At 45.3% G+C, this 20337-nt stretch overlaps 1 protein-coding gene across 3 annotated transcripts; it reads right to left on the bottom strand.

Moving 5' to 3' along the window:
• Positions 1-1121: 1121 nt before the first annotated feature.
• On the bottom strand, positions 1122-19135 carry CIMIP5 (ciliary microtubule inner protein 5). Of its 3 annotated transcripts, none has more exons than XM_070732889.1 (4): positions 18964-19135; positions 12572-12730; positions 5764-5803; positions 1122-2535 (listed from the first exon to the last, which is right to left on the bottom strand). In XM_070732889.1, the coding sequence occupies exons 1-4, from the start codon at positions 19023-19025 to the stop codon at positions 2344-2346; spliced, it is 453 nt and encodes a 150-aa protein (XP_070588990.1). In that variant the 5' UTR covers positions 19026-19135; the 3' UTR covers positions 1122-2343. The 3 variants fall into 3 exon arrangements, with proteins under 3 accessions (XP_070588990.1, XP_070588991.1, XP_070588989.1); XM_070732890.1 differs by having other exon boundaries at positions 12572-12727; positions 18964-19094; XM_070732888.1 differs by lacking the exon at positions 18964-19135 and having other exon boundaries at positions 12572-12855.
• Positions 19136-20337: the final 1202 nt, after the last annotated feature.

Raw genomic sequence — 20337 nt, forward strand, 5'->3', positions numbered from 1 at the left:
AGACCAGTGACTGCCCAGTTTTTTCTTAAAAACCTCCAGTGATGAAGCACCCACAACTTCTGAAGGCAAAGCTGTTCCACTGGTTAATCATCCTCACTGTTAGGAAGTTTCTCCTTAATTCCAGATTGCTTCTCTCCTTGATTAGTTTCCATCTATTGTTTCTTGTCCTGCCTTCTGATGCTTTGGAAAAATAAATTGATCGCCTCCTCTTTGTGACAGACTCTCAAATGCTGGAATACTGCTATCATGTCCTCCCTAGTCCTTCTTTACTCTAGACTAGCTCAATCTCAAATCCTGCTACCATTCTTCATATGCTTTAGTCTCCAGGCCTTTAATCATCTTGTTACTCATACGGAAGCAAAAATATCAGTGAAAATCACCGAAATCGAGGAAGATTTTGCTTCGGCTGCATGCGCAGAAGCAAAATCTCATGGTGGGCACATGAACGCAGCAGGGGCACACAGCCCCCCCCAGCCTCAGGAAGCACTGAGGAGGCGTACCGGTAGGTAGCGCTTTGCTGTCCACGTGGGATTATTTTATTACATCTGAAATGGTTGGAAGCTGTTGTGCGATAATGGTTTGCTTAAAGTAACCCATATTTACTATAATACACCATACATCACAATCTATGATACTGACATTCTGGATAATGTAAGGGAAGAATTATGTTTGTCAATGGCTGCAAAAATCAGGTGTCCGGTGGCATCTTTTCCAAATATTGTAACAAATTTTGTTAAAAGACATAAGCTTAAGTGAATTGTTTCATTAGATTGTTAGTTACGAACAGAACAGAACACTTTTATTTGGCCAAATGTGATTAAGGACAGAAGAGATTGTCTCTGGTTGGAAAGTTTACATGACTGTGAGTAGGACTTCTCAATTCAGGGACGGGTGCAATTGGCACAGCCACAGCATTAAGCAGCTCAGTCAGAGAAGCTGCTCTGAACTAGGGTGGCTGATTTAGCTGCAGCAATTTGAATTGACCCCTAACATTCAACCTCACAAGTAAGGTTTCACATCTGGCTATCTGCAGGGCATTGCTCTGACAATCTCCAGAGTGTTCTGGATGACTCCTCCCTTCTACACTGCCCTAATCCATATGCAGAACCCAAATAGATATATTTGATGTCCAGCCAAGTATTTATTTGTTTGTTTGTTTGTTTGTCAAAACATATACAAGATAGCCGATATTGGTATGAACCAATAAATAAAATAAATAAAAGCAAAGTAGGTACAGGTAAATTTGGACAATAGGACAGTAAGATAGGGACAGTAGGTACAATAGTGTGTTTATGCAAACCCTTACAGACCTCTTAGGAATGAGGTGAGGTCGACTTTAGACAGTCTAAGGTTAAAGGTTTTGGAGTTTGGGGAAGAAACCACAGTCAGGTAGGCATTGATCACTCTGTTGCTGAAATTGTATTTTCTACAGTTGAGCTTTGAGCAGTTTATATTGAGTTTGTATCTGTTTGAATCTATTGTGTGCTCGTATATTGTTGCAGTTGAAGCTGAAGTATTTAATGACAGGTAGGACATTGTGGCAGATGATTTTACGAACTACATTTAGGTCAGATCGAAGACAATGTAGCTATAAACTATCTAATCCCAAAATTTCAAGTCTGGTGGAATAAGGTATCCTGTTGCAAGTAGAGGAGTGGAGGACTCTTCTTGTGAAATATTTCTGGACTCTCCCAATTGTAATTAATGTCCAATATGCAGTTGCGGGTTCCATATGGGTGAGCTGTATTCAAGAATTGGTCTATGTTTTGTATGCTCTGGTTAGGAGTGTACTATTGCCAGAAAAGAAGCTACACAAGATTAGATTAACAATCTAGTGCCTTTTTGGCAATGTTGTTACAATGGGCTCTAACAATGGGCACTAATGTTCTTGGTGTCTTTTGGCAATGTTGTTACAATGGGCTCTGGCCATTGTATAACAATGTCTAACAAGTCCTTGCAATATATAACAGATCAGCCCTGTTATCCGCAATACAATTTCAGGCTTACTTTTGGTGGAAGAAATACAGTTTTCCTACAGAATGAAAAAAAGAAAGAAAATGGACCTCTTCACAGCCTCCTGCAGTTTTCGTTTTCAAGACTGCAATGCAGCGCCACTATTTTCTAAACATTGAAACCGTAGAGGTTAGTGTTTACATATGACCGTGCTCAAGGATAATATTAGCAAACTTTGCTATCAATTTTAATTTGCTAAATATCATTACTGATCAGTCTGGGAAGAATTACCAGTAAGTGTGAAAGGATAAATGCACAAAGTTTTTGACATTAATCCTATTTCAAAAAGTACAATAAGCACTTATTTAACAGTAAGATTTCTGTTTAGTTCTAGGAAGGCTGGAGTTCTTGCTCGGTTTTTGTTTTTCTTCTTCCATAATTGAGGAAATAGTCCATTTTTATCAGTGTTTTACCAAGCTCAGTGTTCATTCTGCTTCCAATAACGTGGTTGGTGGTATTGGGAATTTTGTCCGAAAATATTGATATATATTCAGGAAGTTGGGCAGACACTTTTTTCTTGCCCTAAAAGAAATATAATTCAGTTATTTATGTGAATAAAAGTTTAATAAGAAATGCTTCTATTGATATATTGCACATAATCAGTTCCATTGAGAATTAAGAAAGATTTCAAGAATAAATGCAATAATATTAGAAGTATTTTACTGGAGCTGACCAAAGTTATCCAGGATTTAGCTATCATAACAAAAACACACAGATTTATTTATTTATTTATTTAATTAGACTTCTATGCCACCCAATCCCGAAGAACTCACCCAGATAGTTCTGGCTTCCACACATTTGTTATAACCATTCAGGAAATTACCTTGTTTTAATGGCTTTTGTTTCTGCCAGTATTTTATGATAATGACCCAAAGTCAATTTTATCTTGTATGAAAAATTCTGTGGCTGTAATCAAACTGCTAATCTGGTTAATTAAGAAAAACTTGCAGTACAAGATAATCATTGCAATAAAGATAATACAATCATGTACATGCCTTTCAAAGAACATTTAGCAATATTTTAAAACACAGTTCACTCAACTCTAATGCAATACTTTTTATTTAGTCACCTGCACAGTGTCATCAAAAGCATTCAATTTTTCATATTCTAAAATGTTTTTGAAATATTATTAATGCGTGGTTATTTATTAACCCTTCCTGTCTTAAAGCGCAGGTCATTTGGTCCAAATCAGAATGACTGGCTGAGACACATTGAATTCACTCCTTAGACTGTTTGGATGCTAGATTTTTGGAGATGAGAAACAGAGAGGGGGGGGGGACACCTGCTTTTCTTCTAGCCTGAATAATAGTGGGCAGCTTCCAGATCTTGTGACAATTTCAGAAAGAAGAGGAAAGAAAAGAAAGCTTTGTCCTGTCCATGTATAGCAGCACAGATAACCACTCAACCCAACAGAAAATCAAATGAGATGAAAAATGTTCCTATAAAACAGTGGTTCTCAATTATTTTCTGTTATGCCCCCTCCCTTAGGAAGAAGTAAACATTTTGCCCCCTCCCCCCCAACTATCAGCTGGGATGATGGTTTGCAATATTCAGCATATTTTTGCTGAAAAAACGCAAGCGGCTTATCAGCGTGATTGGGGTGTAATGTGTTTAAATGACACCTTAATGTATTTGGCTTCATGTGGTCCGCTGCCAACATTTTTAGACCCAATCAACATGGCGGTTTTTCCTCGTCTCCCATCGTAGTCACAGTGAAGCCAAGCGCTACATTCGCTTGGTCCTATTTCCTCATCTTAGCTTTCGGGAGACTTTTGTTCATCTCATTATCTCCGTCTCTCTTCTCCTTTCTTTTCATCCCTGTTAAATATTTTTCCATGGTGTCTCTTAAGGGTTTGTTATTTGCACTTCATATCTCCTGCTCTGTGCAATGTGCTATTGTTTGGTGCAACCCCCACCTGTCCCTGAATTGGGAAATACAGTACAGTGATCCCTCTATTATCGCGAGGGTTCCGTTCCAAGACCCCTCGCGATAATCGATTTTTCGGGATGTAGTGGTGCGGAAGTAAAAACACCATCTGCGCATGCGCGCCCCTTTTTCCATGGCCGCGCATGCACAGATGGTGTTTTTACTTCCGCACCTGGGAAGACCCAGCAGCTGAGGAGCTGCCTGCCTGCCCGCTTGTCCACCGCTTGTCCGGCCGCCGCTTTTCCGCCGCTTGTCCGCCCGCCGCTTTTCCGCTTGTCCGCCCGCCGCTTGTCCGCCCGCCGCTTGTCCGCCGCTTGTCCGCTTGTCCGGCCGCCGCTTTTCCGCCGCTTGTCCACCCGCCGCTTGTCCGCCGCTTTTCCGCTTGTCCGGCCGCCGCTTGTCCGCCGCTTGTCCGCCCGCCGCAGCTGATCTGCTCGGCAGCGCAGTAGCAGCGAGGAGCCGAAGATGGGGTTTCCCCGTTGCCCACGCAAAGGGGAAACCCCATCTTCGGCTCCTCGCTGCTACTGCATTGCCGAGCAGATCAGCTGCTGGGCGGCCGAAGGAACCTTCCCTGGGTGCCGCCCGCCGCTCGAGAGCAAGAGGGGGAGAGATAGAGAAAGAGAGAGAAGGAAAGAAAGAGATGAGAGAGGGAGGAAGAGAGTGTGAGAGAGGAAGAAGCAAGATAGAGAAAGAGAGAGAGAAAGAAAGATGAGAAAGGAAGGGAGTGACGTCATCGGGTGGAAAAATCGCGATATAGCGTTTCGCAAAGATCGAGACCGCGAAACTTGAGGGATCACTGTAGTACCTCGTGATACAAACCCCTTGTCTTGCGAACTTTTTGAGATACGAACCTGGGGTTCGGAATTTTCTAAACTCTTCTTACGAACTTTTTTCACCTTACGAACCCGCCGCTGCGAATGCCAAACCCAGAAGTTCGGCAAAAGTTCGGGATCGGGAGAACGCTGAGAAGCGCCGCCGCCTGTCTGTCACCTTCCGAAACAGCCGGGGGGCTTCTTGGCGTTCTCCCAAATGCCGAACCCGGAAGTTTGGCAAAAGTTCAGATTTGGCGTTCGGGTTCGGGAGAACGCCGAGAAGTGCTGCCGTCCGGCTGTCACCTTTGCAGAAGAGCCTTGGAGCTGTCGGCTGGTCGGGAGGCTCAAATGGAGATGGGGAATCCCAATAGGGAATTCCAGGGGTGGAGCTTTGATGTCATGGAGACGTCCTTCCTGGCCGGCCAAAACGTGGACTCCAGGAAGGACATCTCCGTGACGTCAAAGCTCTGCCCCTGGAATTCCCTATTGGGATTCCCCACCTCCGTTTGAGCCTCCCAACCGGCCGACAGCTCCACGGCTCTTCTGGCAAGGTGACAGCTGGGCGGTGGTGATTCTCGGCGTTCTCCCAAACCCGAACTTTTGCGAAACCCGAACTTTTGCCGAACTTCCGGGTTCGTCGTTCAGGAGAACGCCGAGAAGCCCCGCGGCTGTTTTGGAAGGTGACAGCTGGGTGGCAACGCTTCTCGCCATTCTCCCCAACCCGAACCTGAACTTTTGCCTAGAAGCGCCCAGCTGTTTCAAAAGGTGACAGCCGGGCGGCGGCACCCAGCGGAGCACCATTTTTGCGTTTGTTTGTTTTTTGCTTGCACGCATTAATCGGTTTTACATTGTTTCCTATGAGAAACATTGTTTCGTCTTACAAACTTTTCGCCTTACAAACCTCCTCCCGGAACCAATTAAGTTCGTAAGACGAGGTATCACTGTATTATAAAAAACTTGCTTCAAACATGTGAGTATACTTTTAATATGCATGTTTGGATTTTAACTTACCAGGGGATCATAGTCCTTTAGGAAACTCCAGTTCTGGTACCTTCAATGTAAAAGGATAACATACAGTATTTTATGATTGTGAATATAATTGTCCCAAACAAATGAAAATTTAAGTGAATATTAGAAGGCCTAAAAGAAATGCACAATGTTAGAGCTGATTCCAATCCAGAGAGAGACAGGGAGAGAGAGAGACAGAGAAAGACAGAGAGATGATAGATAGATAGATAGATAGATAGATAGATAGATAGATAGATAGATAGATAGATAGATACTTAATTCGACTTCTATGCTGCCCAATCCTGAAGGACTCATGGCAGCTTACAACAACAATTTAAAACAAAAGCAATAAAAATATGTCAAATTTAAAATCTAAAAAGTATAAAACCCTAATTAAAAACCCATAATCTAAGAAATCACAACTACATGCATACAATCATTCATATGATTTGGCCATGATAGTTGTTAATTCATGGCCCCCCAGGTGGCAACAGAGAAGGCCCTCCCCCCTATAGATACATAGATAGATAATCTCCAATTCTTAACTAGTGTGGGATTTGAATGAGGTGGATCATACCTTATTTATTAGAGTTAATATTGCTATTAATTTATTCTACTTCTTGTAATCACAACTTTTAATTAATCATTATATTCACAACATCCACATATAATAAATATATAAGTACATATGTATATGCGTGTGTATATTCTGGTGAACTTGGAATACAGTGGTACCTCAAGATACGAACCCCTCGTCTTACGAACAACTCGTGATACGAACCCGGGGTTCAGAAAAATTTTGCCTCTTCTTACAAACTTTTTTCGAGTTACGAACCGGCGTTCAGAGACTGCTGGGAAGCCACGCGGCTGTTTTAAAAGGTGACAGCCGGGCGGCGGGGCTTCCCAGAAGCCTCCCGAACGCCGGTTCGTAACTCGAACAAAGTTCGTAAGAAGAGGCAAAATTTTGCTGAACCCCGGGTTCGGTTCGGGAGGTTGCTGGGAAGCCCCTCAGGCCGGCTGCGACCTTTTAAAACAGCCGCGCCGCTTCCCAGCTGTCTCCCGAAGCTGAACGCGGAAGTTCGGCTTTAGCGTTCGGCTTCAGGAGACAGCTGGGAAGCGGCGCGGGTGTTTTAAAAGGTCGCAGCCGGCCTGGGGGGCTTGCCAGCACCCCCATGAACCCCGCCGGCTGCGACCTTTTAAAACAGCCGTGCCGCTTCCCAGCTGTCTCCTGAAGCCGAACGCTAAAGCCGAACTTCCACATTCGGCTTCGGGAGACAGCTGGGAAGTGGCGCGGCTGTTTTAAAAGGTCGCAGCCGGCCTGGGGGGCTTCCCAGCACCCCCCTGAACCCCGAACCCGGGTTCGGGGGGTGCTGGCAAGCCCCCCAGGCCGGCTGTCACCTTTTAAAACAGCCGTGCGGCTTCCCAGCAGTCGCCGAAAGCCGTTTTTTGCGGGGGGGGGGGGTTGGTTGCACGGATTAATTGACTTTACATTGTTTCCTATGGGAAACAATGTTTCGTCTTACGAACCTTTCGTCTTACGAACCTCCTCCTTGCACCAATTAAGTTCGTATCATGAGGTATTACTGTACAGTGATCTCTCGGTTAGCGCGGGGGTTACGTTCCAAGACCTCCCGCGCTAACCGATTTCCGCGTTATACTGGATGCGGAAGTAAAAACCACCATCTGCGCATGTGCGCCATTTTTTTCATGGCCGCACATGCGCAGATGGTGGAGTTTGCGTGTGGGCGGCGGGGAAGACCAAGGGAAGATTCCTTCAGCCGCCCAACAGCTGATCTGCTCCGCAGCGCGGAAGCAGCGAGGAGCCGAAGATGGGGTAAAGGCAAAGGGGAAACCCCATCTTCGGCTCCTCGCTGCTGCCGCGCTGCGGAGCGGATCAGGTGTTGGGCGGCTGAAGGAACCTTCCCTTGGTCTTCCCGCCGCCCAGGCAAAGGGGAAAGATCGCTTGCCGCTTTGCAGCTTGGAGCCTTGCTTTGCCTCCTTCGCTGCAATAGGCAAGCGGCAAGCGATCTTGAGAAAGAGAGAGAAAGGAGGGCGACTTGCCAGTCCACGCCCCCCTGGATGAACAGCCTCGCATGGCCCCAGCGCCGGGCTCCGCTGTTGCCTCCGCCCCCATTCGGCTCTGCAGCTGAGAGGCCTTCCCGGCAGAGCCCTCCCCAACAGCTCCCGCCGCCAGCGCAAAAAAGAAAAGAAAAAAAAAATCCCCAAAAGAGGCAGGCACAAAGCGGGGGCACAAGGGGAGCTGCCCGGCAGAGGTTGCTTTTTTTCTTCTCGTGGGCAAGTGGAGGGGGGGGGAGAGAGAAGGGAGGAAGAGAGTGTGAGAGAGGAAGAAAGAGAGAGAGAAATGATAGAAAAAAGGGGAGAAAAAAGAGAAATGAGAAAATGATTGAAGCATAGTGACAGGAAAGAAAGAGAAAGAGACAGAGAAGTGACTCTTGGTGATGACGTATGACGTCATCGGGTGGGAAAAACCGTGGTATAGCAAAAAAAAACGCGGACTTATTTTTTAATTAATATTTTTTGAAAAACCGCGTTGCAGCGTTTCGCGCTAATCGAGAACGCGCAAATCGAGGGATCACTGTATTTGTAATTATAGAATTTTTAAAATCCTTTTTATATTTTCATTTCATGTGGCCTTTTTTTAGTGCATGTGATGAATTTTTCATTTTTATTTAACATTGGTTTGAACAGGGATATAAATATGTTTATGTGTGTGGATATGTGGGTGAGTATGCATATATGCCCAAGGGATTGTTCAATTTCCTCTGCTTTGTTTCTGTCCCAAAAGGTCCTCAGCCAGTAGGAAACTATTGACAAGCATAGTCCTCAAGATGGAAGAGAGCTGAGGAATTATGATATAATTTTAAGTAGAGAGGATAAGATATAAAAGTATTTACAGGTAATTCTTGATTTACAATCAATCGTTTATGGTCCTTCAAAGTTACAAAGGCACTGAAAAAAATGACATAACCAGTTTTTACATTTATAATAATTGTAATATCCCCACGGTTATGTGATCAAAATTTAGCAAATTAGCACTTAGCAAAAAGCATGATCACCAGCTGTAACTTTCTCAGCTGGCTTCTGACAAGCAAAGTCAGTGAGGGAAGTCAGATTCACTTAACTGTAGCCATTCACTTAACAACTGTGGCAAAAGGTCGTAGTTAAAGCGAACTGCTAACTCACTTAACAACTGCCTTGCTTAACAATGGAAATGTTGGGCTCAATTGTAAGTCAAGGACTACCTGTCTTAGGACATTTCCAAACATTTGGGGTGCTCAAAAGTGGTGACATGCAGAGGTGAGATTCAGCTGGTTCGGACCAATTTGGGCGACCTGCGGGTGGACTGAGTGGACTCACCCACCCGCCTGGGCACAATCCTGTCCTATGTCACTGTGTTTTTTAACACCACATGCATGCGTGGACGTAGTGCATGACTAATGGTCTGAGACTAAGGGGGTTAGAAGCATTGCCTTTGTCATGGTCAGACCATTTTCTCCTACGGCTTGACTTCCTGGCTCCAATCCTTCCCCACAGGGAGGCGGAACCAATTAAGATGTTCCGCCCCAGACGCCTGATGGACCCAGAGGGCTTTCAGACGGCGCTTCGGGTTATTCCAGAGGCACTCGTCCACAGTTCGGCGGAGTCTCTTGCGGAGGCCTGGAACAGGGCTGCGGCGGAGGCTCTTGACTGGATTGCGCCTTTGCGACCTCTCCGTGGCGCTAGACCCCGTAGAGCCCCATGGTTCAACGAGGAGCTCCGGGAGTTGAAACGCCAAAAGAGACGTCTAGAGAAGCGATGGAGGAAGAGTAGGTCTGAATCTGATCGAACACTTGTAAGAACTTTTATTAAGACTTACAAAGTGGCACTCAAGGCGGCAAGATGCGCGTACCATGCCGCCTTGATTGCATCAGCAGAATCCCGCCCGGCCACTCTGTTTAGGGTGACCCGCTCCCTTCTTAACCAGGGGGGAGTTGGGGAGCCCTTGCAGAGCAGTGCTGAGGATTTTAACACGTTTTTCACTGATAAAGTTGCTCAGATCCGGGCCGATCTCGACTCCAATTGTAAAACAGAGTCGACTGACAACGAGTCCGTCGAGGTGACTGGGGCACATACTTGTCCACCTGTCTGGGAAGAGTTTGATCTGGTGACACCTGATGAAGTGGACAAGGCCATTGGAGCTGTGAGTTCCGCCACCTGTTTACTGGATCCGTGTCCCTCCTGGTTGGTCTCGGCCAGCAGGGAGGTGACACGGAGCTGGGCCCAGGAGATTACCAACGCTTCCTTGGGGAGGGGAGTCTTTCCAACACTCTATAAAGAAGCGCTTGTGCGCCCCCTCCTCAAGAAGCCTCCCCTGGACCCAGCCGTACTTAATAACTATCGTCCAGTCTCCAACCTTCCCTTTATGGGGAAGGTTGTTGAGAAGGTGGTGGCACTCCAGCTCCAACGGTCCTTGGAAGAAGCCGATTATCTAGGTCCCCAGCAGTCGGGTTTCAGGCCCGGTTACAGCACGGAAACTGCTTTGGTCGTGTTGATGGATGATCTCTGGCGGGCCCGGGACAGGGGTTTATCCTCTGTCCTGGTGCTCCTTGACCTCTCAGTGGCTTTCGATACCATCGACCATGGTATCCTTCTGCGCCGGCTGGAGGGGTTGGGGGTGGGAGGCACTGTTCTCCAGTGGTTCTCCTCCTACCTCTCTGGCCGGTCGCAGTCGGTGTTAGTGGGGGGTCAGAGGTCGGCTCCGAGGTCTCTCCCTTGTGAGGTGCCTCAGGGGTCGGTCCTCTCCCCCCTGCTATTTAATATCTACATGAAACCGCTGGGTGAGATCATCCAAGGACATGGGGTGAGGTATCATCAATATGTTGATGATACCCAGCTTTACATCTCCACCCCATGTCCAGTCAACGAAGCGGTGGAAGTGATGTGCTGGTGCCTGGAGGCTGTTGGGGCCTGGATGGGTGTCAACAGACTCAAACTCAACCCGGATAAGACGGAGTGGCTGTGGGTTTTGCCTCCCAAGGACAATCCCATATGTCCGTCCATTACCCTGGGGGGGGGATTGTTGACCCCCTCAGAGAGGTTCCGCAACTTGGGTGTCCTCCTTGATCCACAGCTCACATTAGAGAACCATCTTTCAGCTGTGGCGAGGGGGGCGTTTGCCCAGGTTCGCCTGGTGCACCAGTTGCGGCCCTATCTGGACCGGGACTCATTGCTCACAGTCACTCATGCCCTCATCACCTCGAGGTTCGACTACTGTAATGCTCTCTACATGGGGCTACCTTTGAAAAGTGTTAGGAAACTTCAGATCGTGCAGAATGCAGCTGCGAGAGCAGTCATGGGCTTACTTAGGTATGCCCATGTTTCACCATCACTCCCCGGTCACAATTCAAAGTGTTGGTTATGACCTTTAAAGCCCTTCATGGCACTGGACCAGAATATCTCCGAGACCGCCTCCTGCCGCACGAATCCCAGCGACCGATTAGGTCCCACAGAGTGGGCCTTCTCCGGGTCCCGTCAACCAAACAATGTCGGTTGGCGGGCCCCAGGGGAAGAGCCTTCTCTGTGGCGTCACTGGCTCTCTGGAAACAACTCCCCCCAGAGATTAGAACTGCCCCTACTCTTCCTGCCTTCCGTAAACTCCTTAAAACCCACCTTTGCCGTCAGGCATGGGGGAATTGAAACACCTCCCCCGGGCATGTTCAATTTATACATGGTATGCTTGTGTGTGTGTCTGTTAGTATATGGGGTTCTTTTAAATCTTTAAATATTTTAAAGTTATTTGGATTATTTATGATTTGTTCTATCTTGTTGTGAGCCACCCCGAGTCTTCGGAGAGGGGCGGCATACAAATCTAAATAATAAATAAATAAATAAATAAATAAATAAATGAGTAAATTTCTGTGTTTGTTGAAGCCGCGTGCATGCATAGATGGCGTGCACGAGCAAATTGCCATGTTTTGTGACACAGCATGTATGTGGGCAAGGTGCGCTCGCTCACATTTTCTATTTTGGGCGAACTGGTTGTTAAATTATGTGAAACCCACCTCTGGTGACATGCCTTAGGGTTTGTAAAGATATTTTGGTTAGTTTAATATAATTTAGATGGGCTTGGCAAGTAACTACATAAATATCATAACTTTTTAACATTTGTCGGTTTCAATTTATTCTTATTCTTGTTCTTGTTCTTATTCTTATTATATTTGTATGCTGCCCCTCTCCGAAGACTACTGCCTTTATAACTACTGTATAATTCAGGGGTGGGCAATTAATTTTGCCATGGGGCTGCATGAGAAATTGGGATGGTTTTAGAGGGCCACACTAATATAATTAACTTAGTTCTACCCAATACTGTAAAGACTTAGACCCTGGCCTGATCTAAACACCCAGACCCACTCTACAGACCCCTAAATGTTTGCTTTATGATTCATCAGGAAAGCAGAAACCGGAGGAGTCCTGGCAGACACGGTGAGCTCTTTCATCCTCGCCTTGGAGTGGACCCTGACCTCCGTGGACCGGTCACAGATAGCAGGCGGCCCGGATGCGACCCTTGGCTGCCCCTTGCCCAGGTCTAGTGTAAATACTGCCTTTTCTCCTTCCCATTTTCTATTTCTTCTCTTTCTTTTCAACTATAACTTCTTTTTTAAAAACCCTCTTCTTTTTTTCTAACTTTACATTGCATTTATTCTGTAAAAGTCACAGGCAATGCTACCATTACGTAGATCAGCACATGCGCAATCAAATTTCAAAGTCATATCAAAGCTTTTTAAGACAGACACACTCCCGAGTTACTCACCAATATTTGGTCGCTTTCCTCTCAGCCTCCACAGCCTCTCTCCAGATCTTGTCTTGTTGGACTTGGTCCCTCTTGAGAGCTTCTTGGCCTTCCCCATGGATTTTGCTTGAGGCCTTCCTGAAGTTCTGGGAGGTAACAAGGGGGCTTTTTCCAGACCTGCTGTTCAACGAAAGTGAAGAATGTGAGGCTAAATCTCCAGCAGAGCTGGTGGCTGGTAACAGAGACCCTGTTGATGTGGTGCTTCCGAGTCCGTTGATTTTGCTTCCCATCGTATGAACAGTGTTTAGAATACTTAAAATTGGACCATCCCAGTTTTTAAAAAAAAGTTTGGGAGAGTGTTAGCCAGAATGCAGTATGCTTACCAAATCAGCAATTTCTCAACCAACATTTTGACATGAATGTTAAATGAGCAAAGGAAACGCATGATTAATTTCAGAAGTTTCCTATGTGATTTCAGATCACACTTTAGAGAGGACCCAGCAGTCTATTTTTGCACAGTTGACACATTGACAAGGACTTGAAAGAAGTTTCAGTAAGTTTTTTTTTTTAAAGCCTCAGCGGCTATGAAATAATCTGCATATATATATATGTTCCAGAAATAAAAGTAATGTCTTTCTTTGTTGTTTCCAAGATCCACGCTGCATTCTAAAGCTTTCTAAATACTGTAACAACAGACAATGGAAGGTAAAGAGATTTTTTCCTTTACTAAAAGGATTTCTTCCCCCTTGAATTGCTGGGCTTTTCTTGCAGAGATGAAACAAAAGACACAAGGAGTCTGGATTAACCCCGTTTGTTTACTGTCTCCATTGGAGACCAGACTCCTTGCTATGAATATTCATCATGGACAGAAGGTGTGTGCTCAATAAAGACAATTGCTGGAGGGATTGGCTAAATTTTTAAGTTCCTCCTAATCATCTCCTCCTCCTCATCGTTTTTCAACTTCAGCAAGCTACATGCCCTTCAACTCCCAGTATTACATGAAAGTTGCCAAGATCGAAAAACTCTTTGCATCTGTACCCTCATAGATGCAAGGAAACCCACACTTCTATCTTAGAGAACAGAGCCGGGGTGACACAGCAGGTAGAGTGGTGTACTGCAGGCCACTGAAGCTGACTGTAGATCTGCAGGTCAGCCATTCAAATCTCATCACCGGCTCAAGGTTGACTCAGCCTTCCATCCTTCCGAGGTGGGTAAAATGAGGACCCGGATTGTGGGAGCAATATGCTGGCTCTGTTAAAAAGTGCTATTGCTAACATGTTGTAAGCTGCCCTAAGTCTAAGGAGAAGGGCAGCATAAAAATTGAATAAATATATATACAGTGAACCCTCGAGTTTCGCGTCCTCAAGGATCGCGAAAGGGCTATTTCGCTAGTTTTCAACCCGGAAGTAAACTCCACCATCTGCGCATGCGTGCCCTTCCACCATGCGTAGATGGTGGAGTTTCCCCGCCGGGCAGAGGCTTCCCTGGGTCTTCCCCCTCTTGCCCCGGTAAGACCCCAGCGGCGGTGGGCTGGAGCGCGAGCTTGGGGCAGCCTAGCTCCGCTTCCCAGCTGGGAAGCGGAGCCGGCAACAGCGTGGGCGGGCGGGCGGCGCGCGCGAGCTTGGGGCAGCCTAGCTCCGCTTCCCAGCTGGGAAGCGGAGCTGGCAACAGCGTGGGCAGGCGGGTGGCGCGCGCGAGCTTGGGACAGCCTAGCTCCGCTTCCCAGCTGAGCGGATCTGGGGTTTCCCCAAGCGCGCGCGCATTGCTGGGGCCGCTCCCCAGCTGGGGAGCGGAGCCGGGGTTTCTCCAAGCGCGCGCGCGTTGCTGGGGCCGCTCCCCAGCTGGGAAGTGGCCCCAGCAACGCGCGCGCGCTTGGGGAAACCCCAGATCCGCTCCCCAGCTGGGGAGCGGCCCCCAGCAACGCGCGCGCGCTTGGAGAACCCCCGGCTTCGCTCCCCAGCTGGGGAGCGGCCCCAGCAACGTGCGCGCGCTTGGGGAAACCCCAGATCCGCTCCCCAGCTGGGGAGCGGCCCCAGCAACGCGCGCGCGCTTGGAGAACCCCCGGCTTCGGTCCCCCAGCTGGGGAGCGGCCCCAGCAACGCGCGCGCGCTTGGAGAACCCCCGGCTTCGCTCCCCAGGAAACCCCAGGCGCGAGCAACGGGGTGGGCGGGCGAAGGGCGGGCGGCGGTGGAAGTAAAAACACCATCTGCACATGCGCAGATGGTGTTTTTACTTCCGCACCGCTACTTCGCGAAAAATCGATCATCGCTTGGGGTCCTGGAACGGAACCCTCGCGATGATCGAGGGTTCACTGTATAGTCATTTTAATTTCCCCAAAACACATTGTCCAATTTGAGCAGCATGGTGGCGAAGACTCTCACCCCCCTAGTGGCGTAGACTCTCACCCCCCACTCGGAAGGCTGAGTGTTCAATCCTGGGTAGTGGCAGATGTTTCCCTCTTTGGGCGTAAAGCTAAATTAAGGCCCAGAGTGGGCCTTCTCCGAGTCCTGTCAGCCAAACAGTGCTGGCTGTCAGGACCATGGGGAAGAGCCTTCTCTGTTGTGGCTCCAGTCCTCGAACCAACTCCTTCCCCCACTCTCCTCGCCTTCTGAAAGGCTTTGAAAACACACCTATGCTGGCAGGCCTGATGCTGTTGAGTGATAGTTTTCCACTCTGGGCAGTAGTATGAATGAGTGATGATTGTATTTTGCTTACATTGGGTTTTCATTTTTCTACTCGTTTGTATTCTATGTATTGGGGCATTTTAATTTTGTAATCATTTCATTGTTGTATGCTGCCTTGAGTCTGCTGGGAGAAGGGCGGCCTATACATTTGAAAAATAAAATAAATAAATCTGCTGTGAACTCCATGTGGCATCAGGAAGGGCATCCGGATAGTAAACGCTCAGCTTCCATCCAGTCACCCTGATCCTACCTCAGATTAAGGCATTGCAGAGTCATAAAAAGGGAGCTTTTGTTTTCATTTCTCCAAACCACACTGTCCAATTGTTTCCTGGAGTTTGGAGGAAGCGGATGTTTAAAACATGGAGACTAGGAAAAGAAAACGCAGCTGCAATTGCCAGAGCATCTCCTCACAAAATATTTCCCAACATGCACGCATTGAGAGATGTTTTCATGTAGACCTTGAAAATTGTTTGCGAAGGGAAAAGTCATACAAGACTTTCAAACAGCCTCTTTTACAATGCTCATGTAGCTAAACGTCCTTTTAATTGTAAACAGCCCAAAATTGCCAAACAGATCTTGGCCAAAAGAGGGCGGTGTAGGACAAAGTAATCCATGCTGATCTCTGAATGAATTTCTCAGTGTCTTTTACAAAAAGTCTCTATAATGCTTAACTTTATATTCAGACATAACAGGGGAGGCTTCCTCCTGGTTTGGACCAGTTCATTGGAACTGGTAGTGACCCACTGGTGACATCATGATGACGTCACCAAACCAGATCAGTCGGATAGGTGCTGCCATCTTTTAAAAAAATTTGTTTTTGAATTTTTATTTTTAAAAAACAATTACTTCTTTTTTGGGGTGGGTGGGTATACATTTTTATTGTTTTTCCACACCTTACAGAGATTCAAATTCACATACCTCAAATTAAAATACAATACAATATAATATCAAATGCCAAATTCTTAATCCAAATTTCCTAATTATTTATCTAATTTATTCTGATACATATCATTCATCCTGTGCTACCACCTTTTCAAGTCCTATCATCGTCATGGTTTGAATTCAAAGTGCTATTAGCTATCTCAATTTCTCATGGCTATTTGCTGTTTATCTACCAAAACTGTGCCGTCGTGCTACAATCCATTTCTTATATTCTTACTTAAACTCATTCTTACCTTTTAAAACCCTCATTTTATCGTAGCTTCCCTTAATAAAAGAAATTTCCAAATTTACTTCTCTTTGTATCCCAGGAAGGAAAGAAAAGATAACCATATCAAATCTTGATCTAATTATAACTACCGTATATAAATATACATTGGAGGAAGGGTTATATTTTCAAAATTTTAAAAAGTATTTCCCATTCACTTCATACTTTTCATTTCTTTTATTATAACAATATATCATTTCTACTAAATTACTTCTGAGCATGTAGAAAAACCGAGTTCTGGCACTATGCATGCGATCATCCAAGGGCACGGGGTGAGGTATCATCAGTAAGCTGATAATGCCTAGCTGTACATCTCTACCCCATGTCCAGTCAGCGAAGCAGTGGAAGTGATGTGCCAGTGCCTGGATGCTGTTGGGGTCTGGATGAGTGTCAAAAGCTCAAACTCAACCCTGACAAGACGAAGTGGCTGTGGGTTTTGCCTCCCAAGGACAATCCAATCTGTCCACCCATTACCCTGGGAGGGGGGAATTATTGCCCCCCTCGGAGAGGGTCTGCAACTTGGGCGTCTTCCTCGATCCACAGCTAACATTAGAGCATCATCTTTCAGCTATGGCTAGGGGGGCGTTTGCCCAGGTTCGCCTGGTGCACCAGTTGCGGCCCTATTTGGACCGGGAGTCACTGCTCACAGACACTCATGCCCTCATCACCTCGAGGTTCGACTACTGTAACGCTCTCTACATGGGGCTACCTTTGAAGAGTGTTCGGAAACTTCAGATTGTGCAGAATGCAGCTGTGAGAGCAATCATGGGCTTTCCTAAATATGCCCATGTTACTCCAACACTCCGCAGTCTGCATTGGTTGCCGATCAGTTTCCGGTCACAATTCAAAGTGTTGGTCATCACCTATAAAGCCCTTCATGGCACCGGACCAGGATATCTACAAGACCGCCTTCTGCCGCACAAATCCCAGCGACCGGTTAGGTCCCACAGAGTTGGTCTCCTCCGGGTCCCATCAACTAAACAATGTCGTTTGGCAGGACCCAGAGGAATCAGCTCCCTACAGATTAGAACTGCCCCCACCCTCGTAAACTCCTTAAAACCCACCTCTGTCATCAAGTGTGGGGGAATTGAAACATCTCCGCCTACCTATGTAGTTTTCTGTGTATGATATGACTGTATGTATGGTTTTTTTAATATATTGGGCTTTCTTGTTTTTTAGTCTTTTTAAATGTACTGTATTATTGTTATTTTAGAGTTTAACTATTAGATTTGTCATTATATATTGTTTTCATCATTGCTGTGAGCCGCCCCGAGTCTACGGAGAGGGGCGGCATACAAATCTAATAAATAAATAAATAAATAAATGAATGAATGAATGAATAAGTAAAATAAAATAATATTATTATATTATATTATATTATGTTGTAAGTATTCTGCCTTTAAGTATGCTCGTCAGAGGTGAGTTTCTACCGGTGCGGTTTGGTGCGCCCCTCTAGTAGTAGCCTGCCAATTGCACAATTTGCACCTGATGGCTCCGGTGCTATCTTTGCCGGTCCCTGTACGGCCCCATCATTTTTTCCTAATTTTCAGCAATTTATTTTGCTCTCTGAACATGTACAGAAGGAAAATCATTCCTCTTCGCATGCGCGGAAGCAAAATGCCACGAGGGGACGCACGCAGCACACCGGTAGGAAGGTAGGAGGAACCCACCCCTTCCTACCAGTGTCCTGCATGCGTCCCCTTGCGCAATTTTCCTTCTGCGCATGAGCAGAGGGATAATTTTCCTTCTGTGCATGCTCAGAGCAAAAAAAAAAAAATTCTGAAAAAAAAAATCAAATCCTTCATGGAAATATGTAGTTTTTGTGAACTTCATAAGAGTACGATCCCTTTTCTGATATCCCATGGGCATATCTTCCCTTCCTATATTTCTTGAACATAAATGTTCTTCAGAATGTCCATCTCCGAGGAGTCTTGGCATGCCCACATATTTTACCTGGTAATTTCTAAGAATAGCCAACTATAAAATATCCTATCAATTCCATTTCTAAAGTTCAGAGTTGTTTGAATAAGCATGTATTTAAAAATCCTTTTAGGTTGCCTTTCAGAATATAAACCCCCAAAAGCAGTGCAATAATTAGTGTAAAACTTAACAGAATCCAGAGTTAATAACAGAAACATGTTACATAAAGATTCTAAATTTACAAAAGCAAAAACACACCACCCAGCAGCTATTATAGCACCACCAAAATATGACAAATTCATTTTAAAGACTTTCTACTTGCTTGCAATGTTCTTTTTGTGTTTAATTGTTTGACAGCTTTACTACTGCAAGCATCAAGCCATGCTGCGGTTTTGAGATTACAGTCGGTACCTATGTCTGCTGAATCCCAGGCTTCAGATTGTAAGTCAAATACATCTGAGAAATTTAAGTACACCTGAAAAGGTTTGTTGCTCTGCTTTACATCCTGTAAGAACATCCTGCAGGGCGTTTTGAGCAAAAATCTAACAAAAATCTCAATGCCAAGTCACTAATAACGTATAGCAACCAATGATTAAACATACCTGGCGGAGCGAATTGAGAGATCCAAATCCTTTACCTTGGAAAAAGGACTTGGAAAAGCCATATTGAGGAAAAGTTACTTTGCTCCAAGGAGTCAGAGCAACAGTGTGTTTCCCCAGACACGCTATTTGCCAAGAATATCAATAGTTGGTTGGCAGAAGAGCATACCATGGTAACCTCAGCTTCTGTTTACAGTTCAAATACACTTCCATTGGTTGATGGATCTATGGGAGCCTTTCAAGAATCCTTCTAATTGCTTCAGCTGCAAATCTCTTGACATAGGGACAATGCAATGTTTCTTAATAAGCCCCTTCCATTGTCACCAAACAAAAAGAACACATTGCAATCAACAAAAACTACATACTTCATTAGTACATGACAGTTATTTATTATTTTCATTAATAATAGTTATTATAAATAACTTTCATTAGTTTTTTTTTCTTACATGAAGGAAAGGGCTGCTTTGTATGTGTGATTAAATTTGGGGGAAGGATTCTCAGAGGCAGATTATGGTTCTCACATCCATGCCATTATTTTTTGACCTGGGGGCTTTTAAAAATCACTTTTAAAATTCAAATTTTTAGAAAGAAAAGGATTTTTCTTTTCTTTTTTGACCACGTTTTATATAAATGAATAAATGTAGCAATAAGGCAGTACAGTATTTAATATAATTAAGGTATGGTTCATACTGTAATGACATTTACCAAATATTCTATGTTACGTTTCTGGATATGGTATGCTGGATAAATAACCCACTGAGTAGCTACATTCTTTTCTAACTCCATAATGAAATAGCCACACACAGTGATAGTACTAAACTTTACTTTTCTGTAGTAGTAGTAGTAGTAGTAGTAGTAGTAGTAATAATAATAATAATAATAATAATAATAATAATAATAATAATAATAATAATAATGTCTGACTACAAGCATAGACATGATGTTGTGGCACAGATGATCCACTGGAACTTGTGCCGGAACTACCATTTCTCAGTGGCAAAGAACTGGTGGGATCATAAGCCTGAAAAAGTGGTCGAAAATGAGCAAGCAAAACTACTGTGGGACTTCCGACTTCAGACTGACCGAATTCTGAAGCATAGCACACCAGACATCCTGATTGTGGAGAAAAAGACATCGCAATCCCAGGGGACAGCAGAATTGAGGAGAAGCAGCTAGAGAATTAGTGAAATACGAAGATCTAAAAATCGAGCTGCAACGACTCTGGCATAAGCCAATGAAAGCGGTCCCAGTGGTACTTGGCACGCTGGGTGCAGTGCCAAAGGATCTCAGCGGACATTTGAGAACCATCAGAATTGACAAAATCTCCATCTGTCAATTGCAAAAGGCCGCTTTACTGGGATCGGCAAACATAATTCG

Source organism: Erythrolamprus reginae, chromosome 1, assembly GCF_031021105.1.
Source record: "Erythrolamprus reginae isolate rEryReg1 chromosome 1, rEryReg1.hap1, whole genome shotgun sequence".
NCBI classification, from domain to species: domain Eukaryota; kingdom Metazoa; phylum Chordata; class Lepidosauria; order Squamata; family Dipsadidae; genus Erythrolamprus; species Erythrolamprus reginae.

Excerpts from the sequence above, each read along its gene's own strand:
- CIMIP5 (XM_070732888.1), bottom strand. The coding sequence starts at position 12,840 with ATGGGAAGCAAAATCAACGGACTCGGAAGCACCACATCAACAGGGTCT. Across the intron at positions 5,804-12,571 it reads AGGAAAGCGACCAAATATTG|GTACCAGAACTGGAGTTTCC; the intron begins GTGAGTAACTCG and ends TTTACATTGAAG. Across the intron at positions 2,536-5,763 it reads TAAAGGACTATGATCCCCTG|GGCAAGAAAAAAGTGTCTGC; the intron begins GTAAGTTAAAAT and ends TATTTCTTTTAG.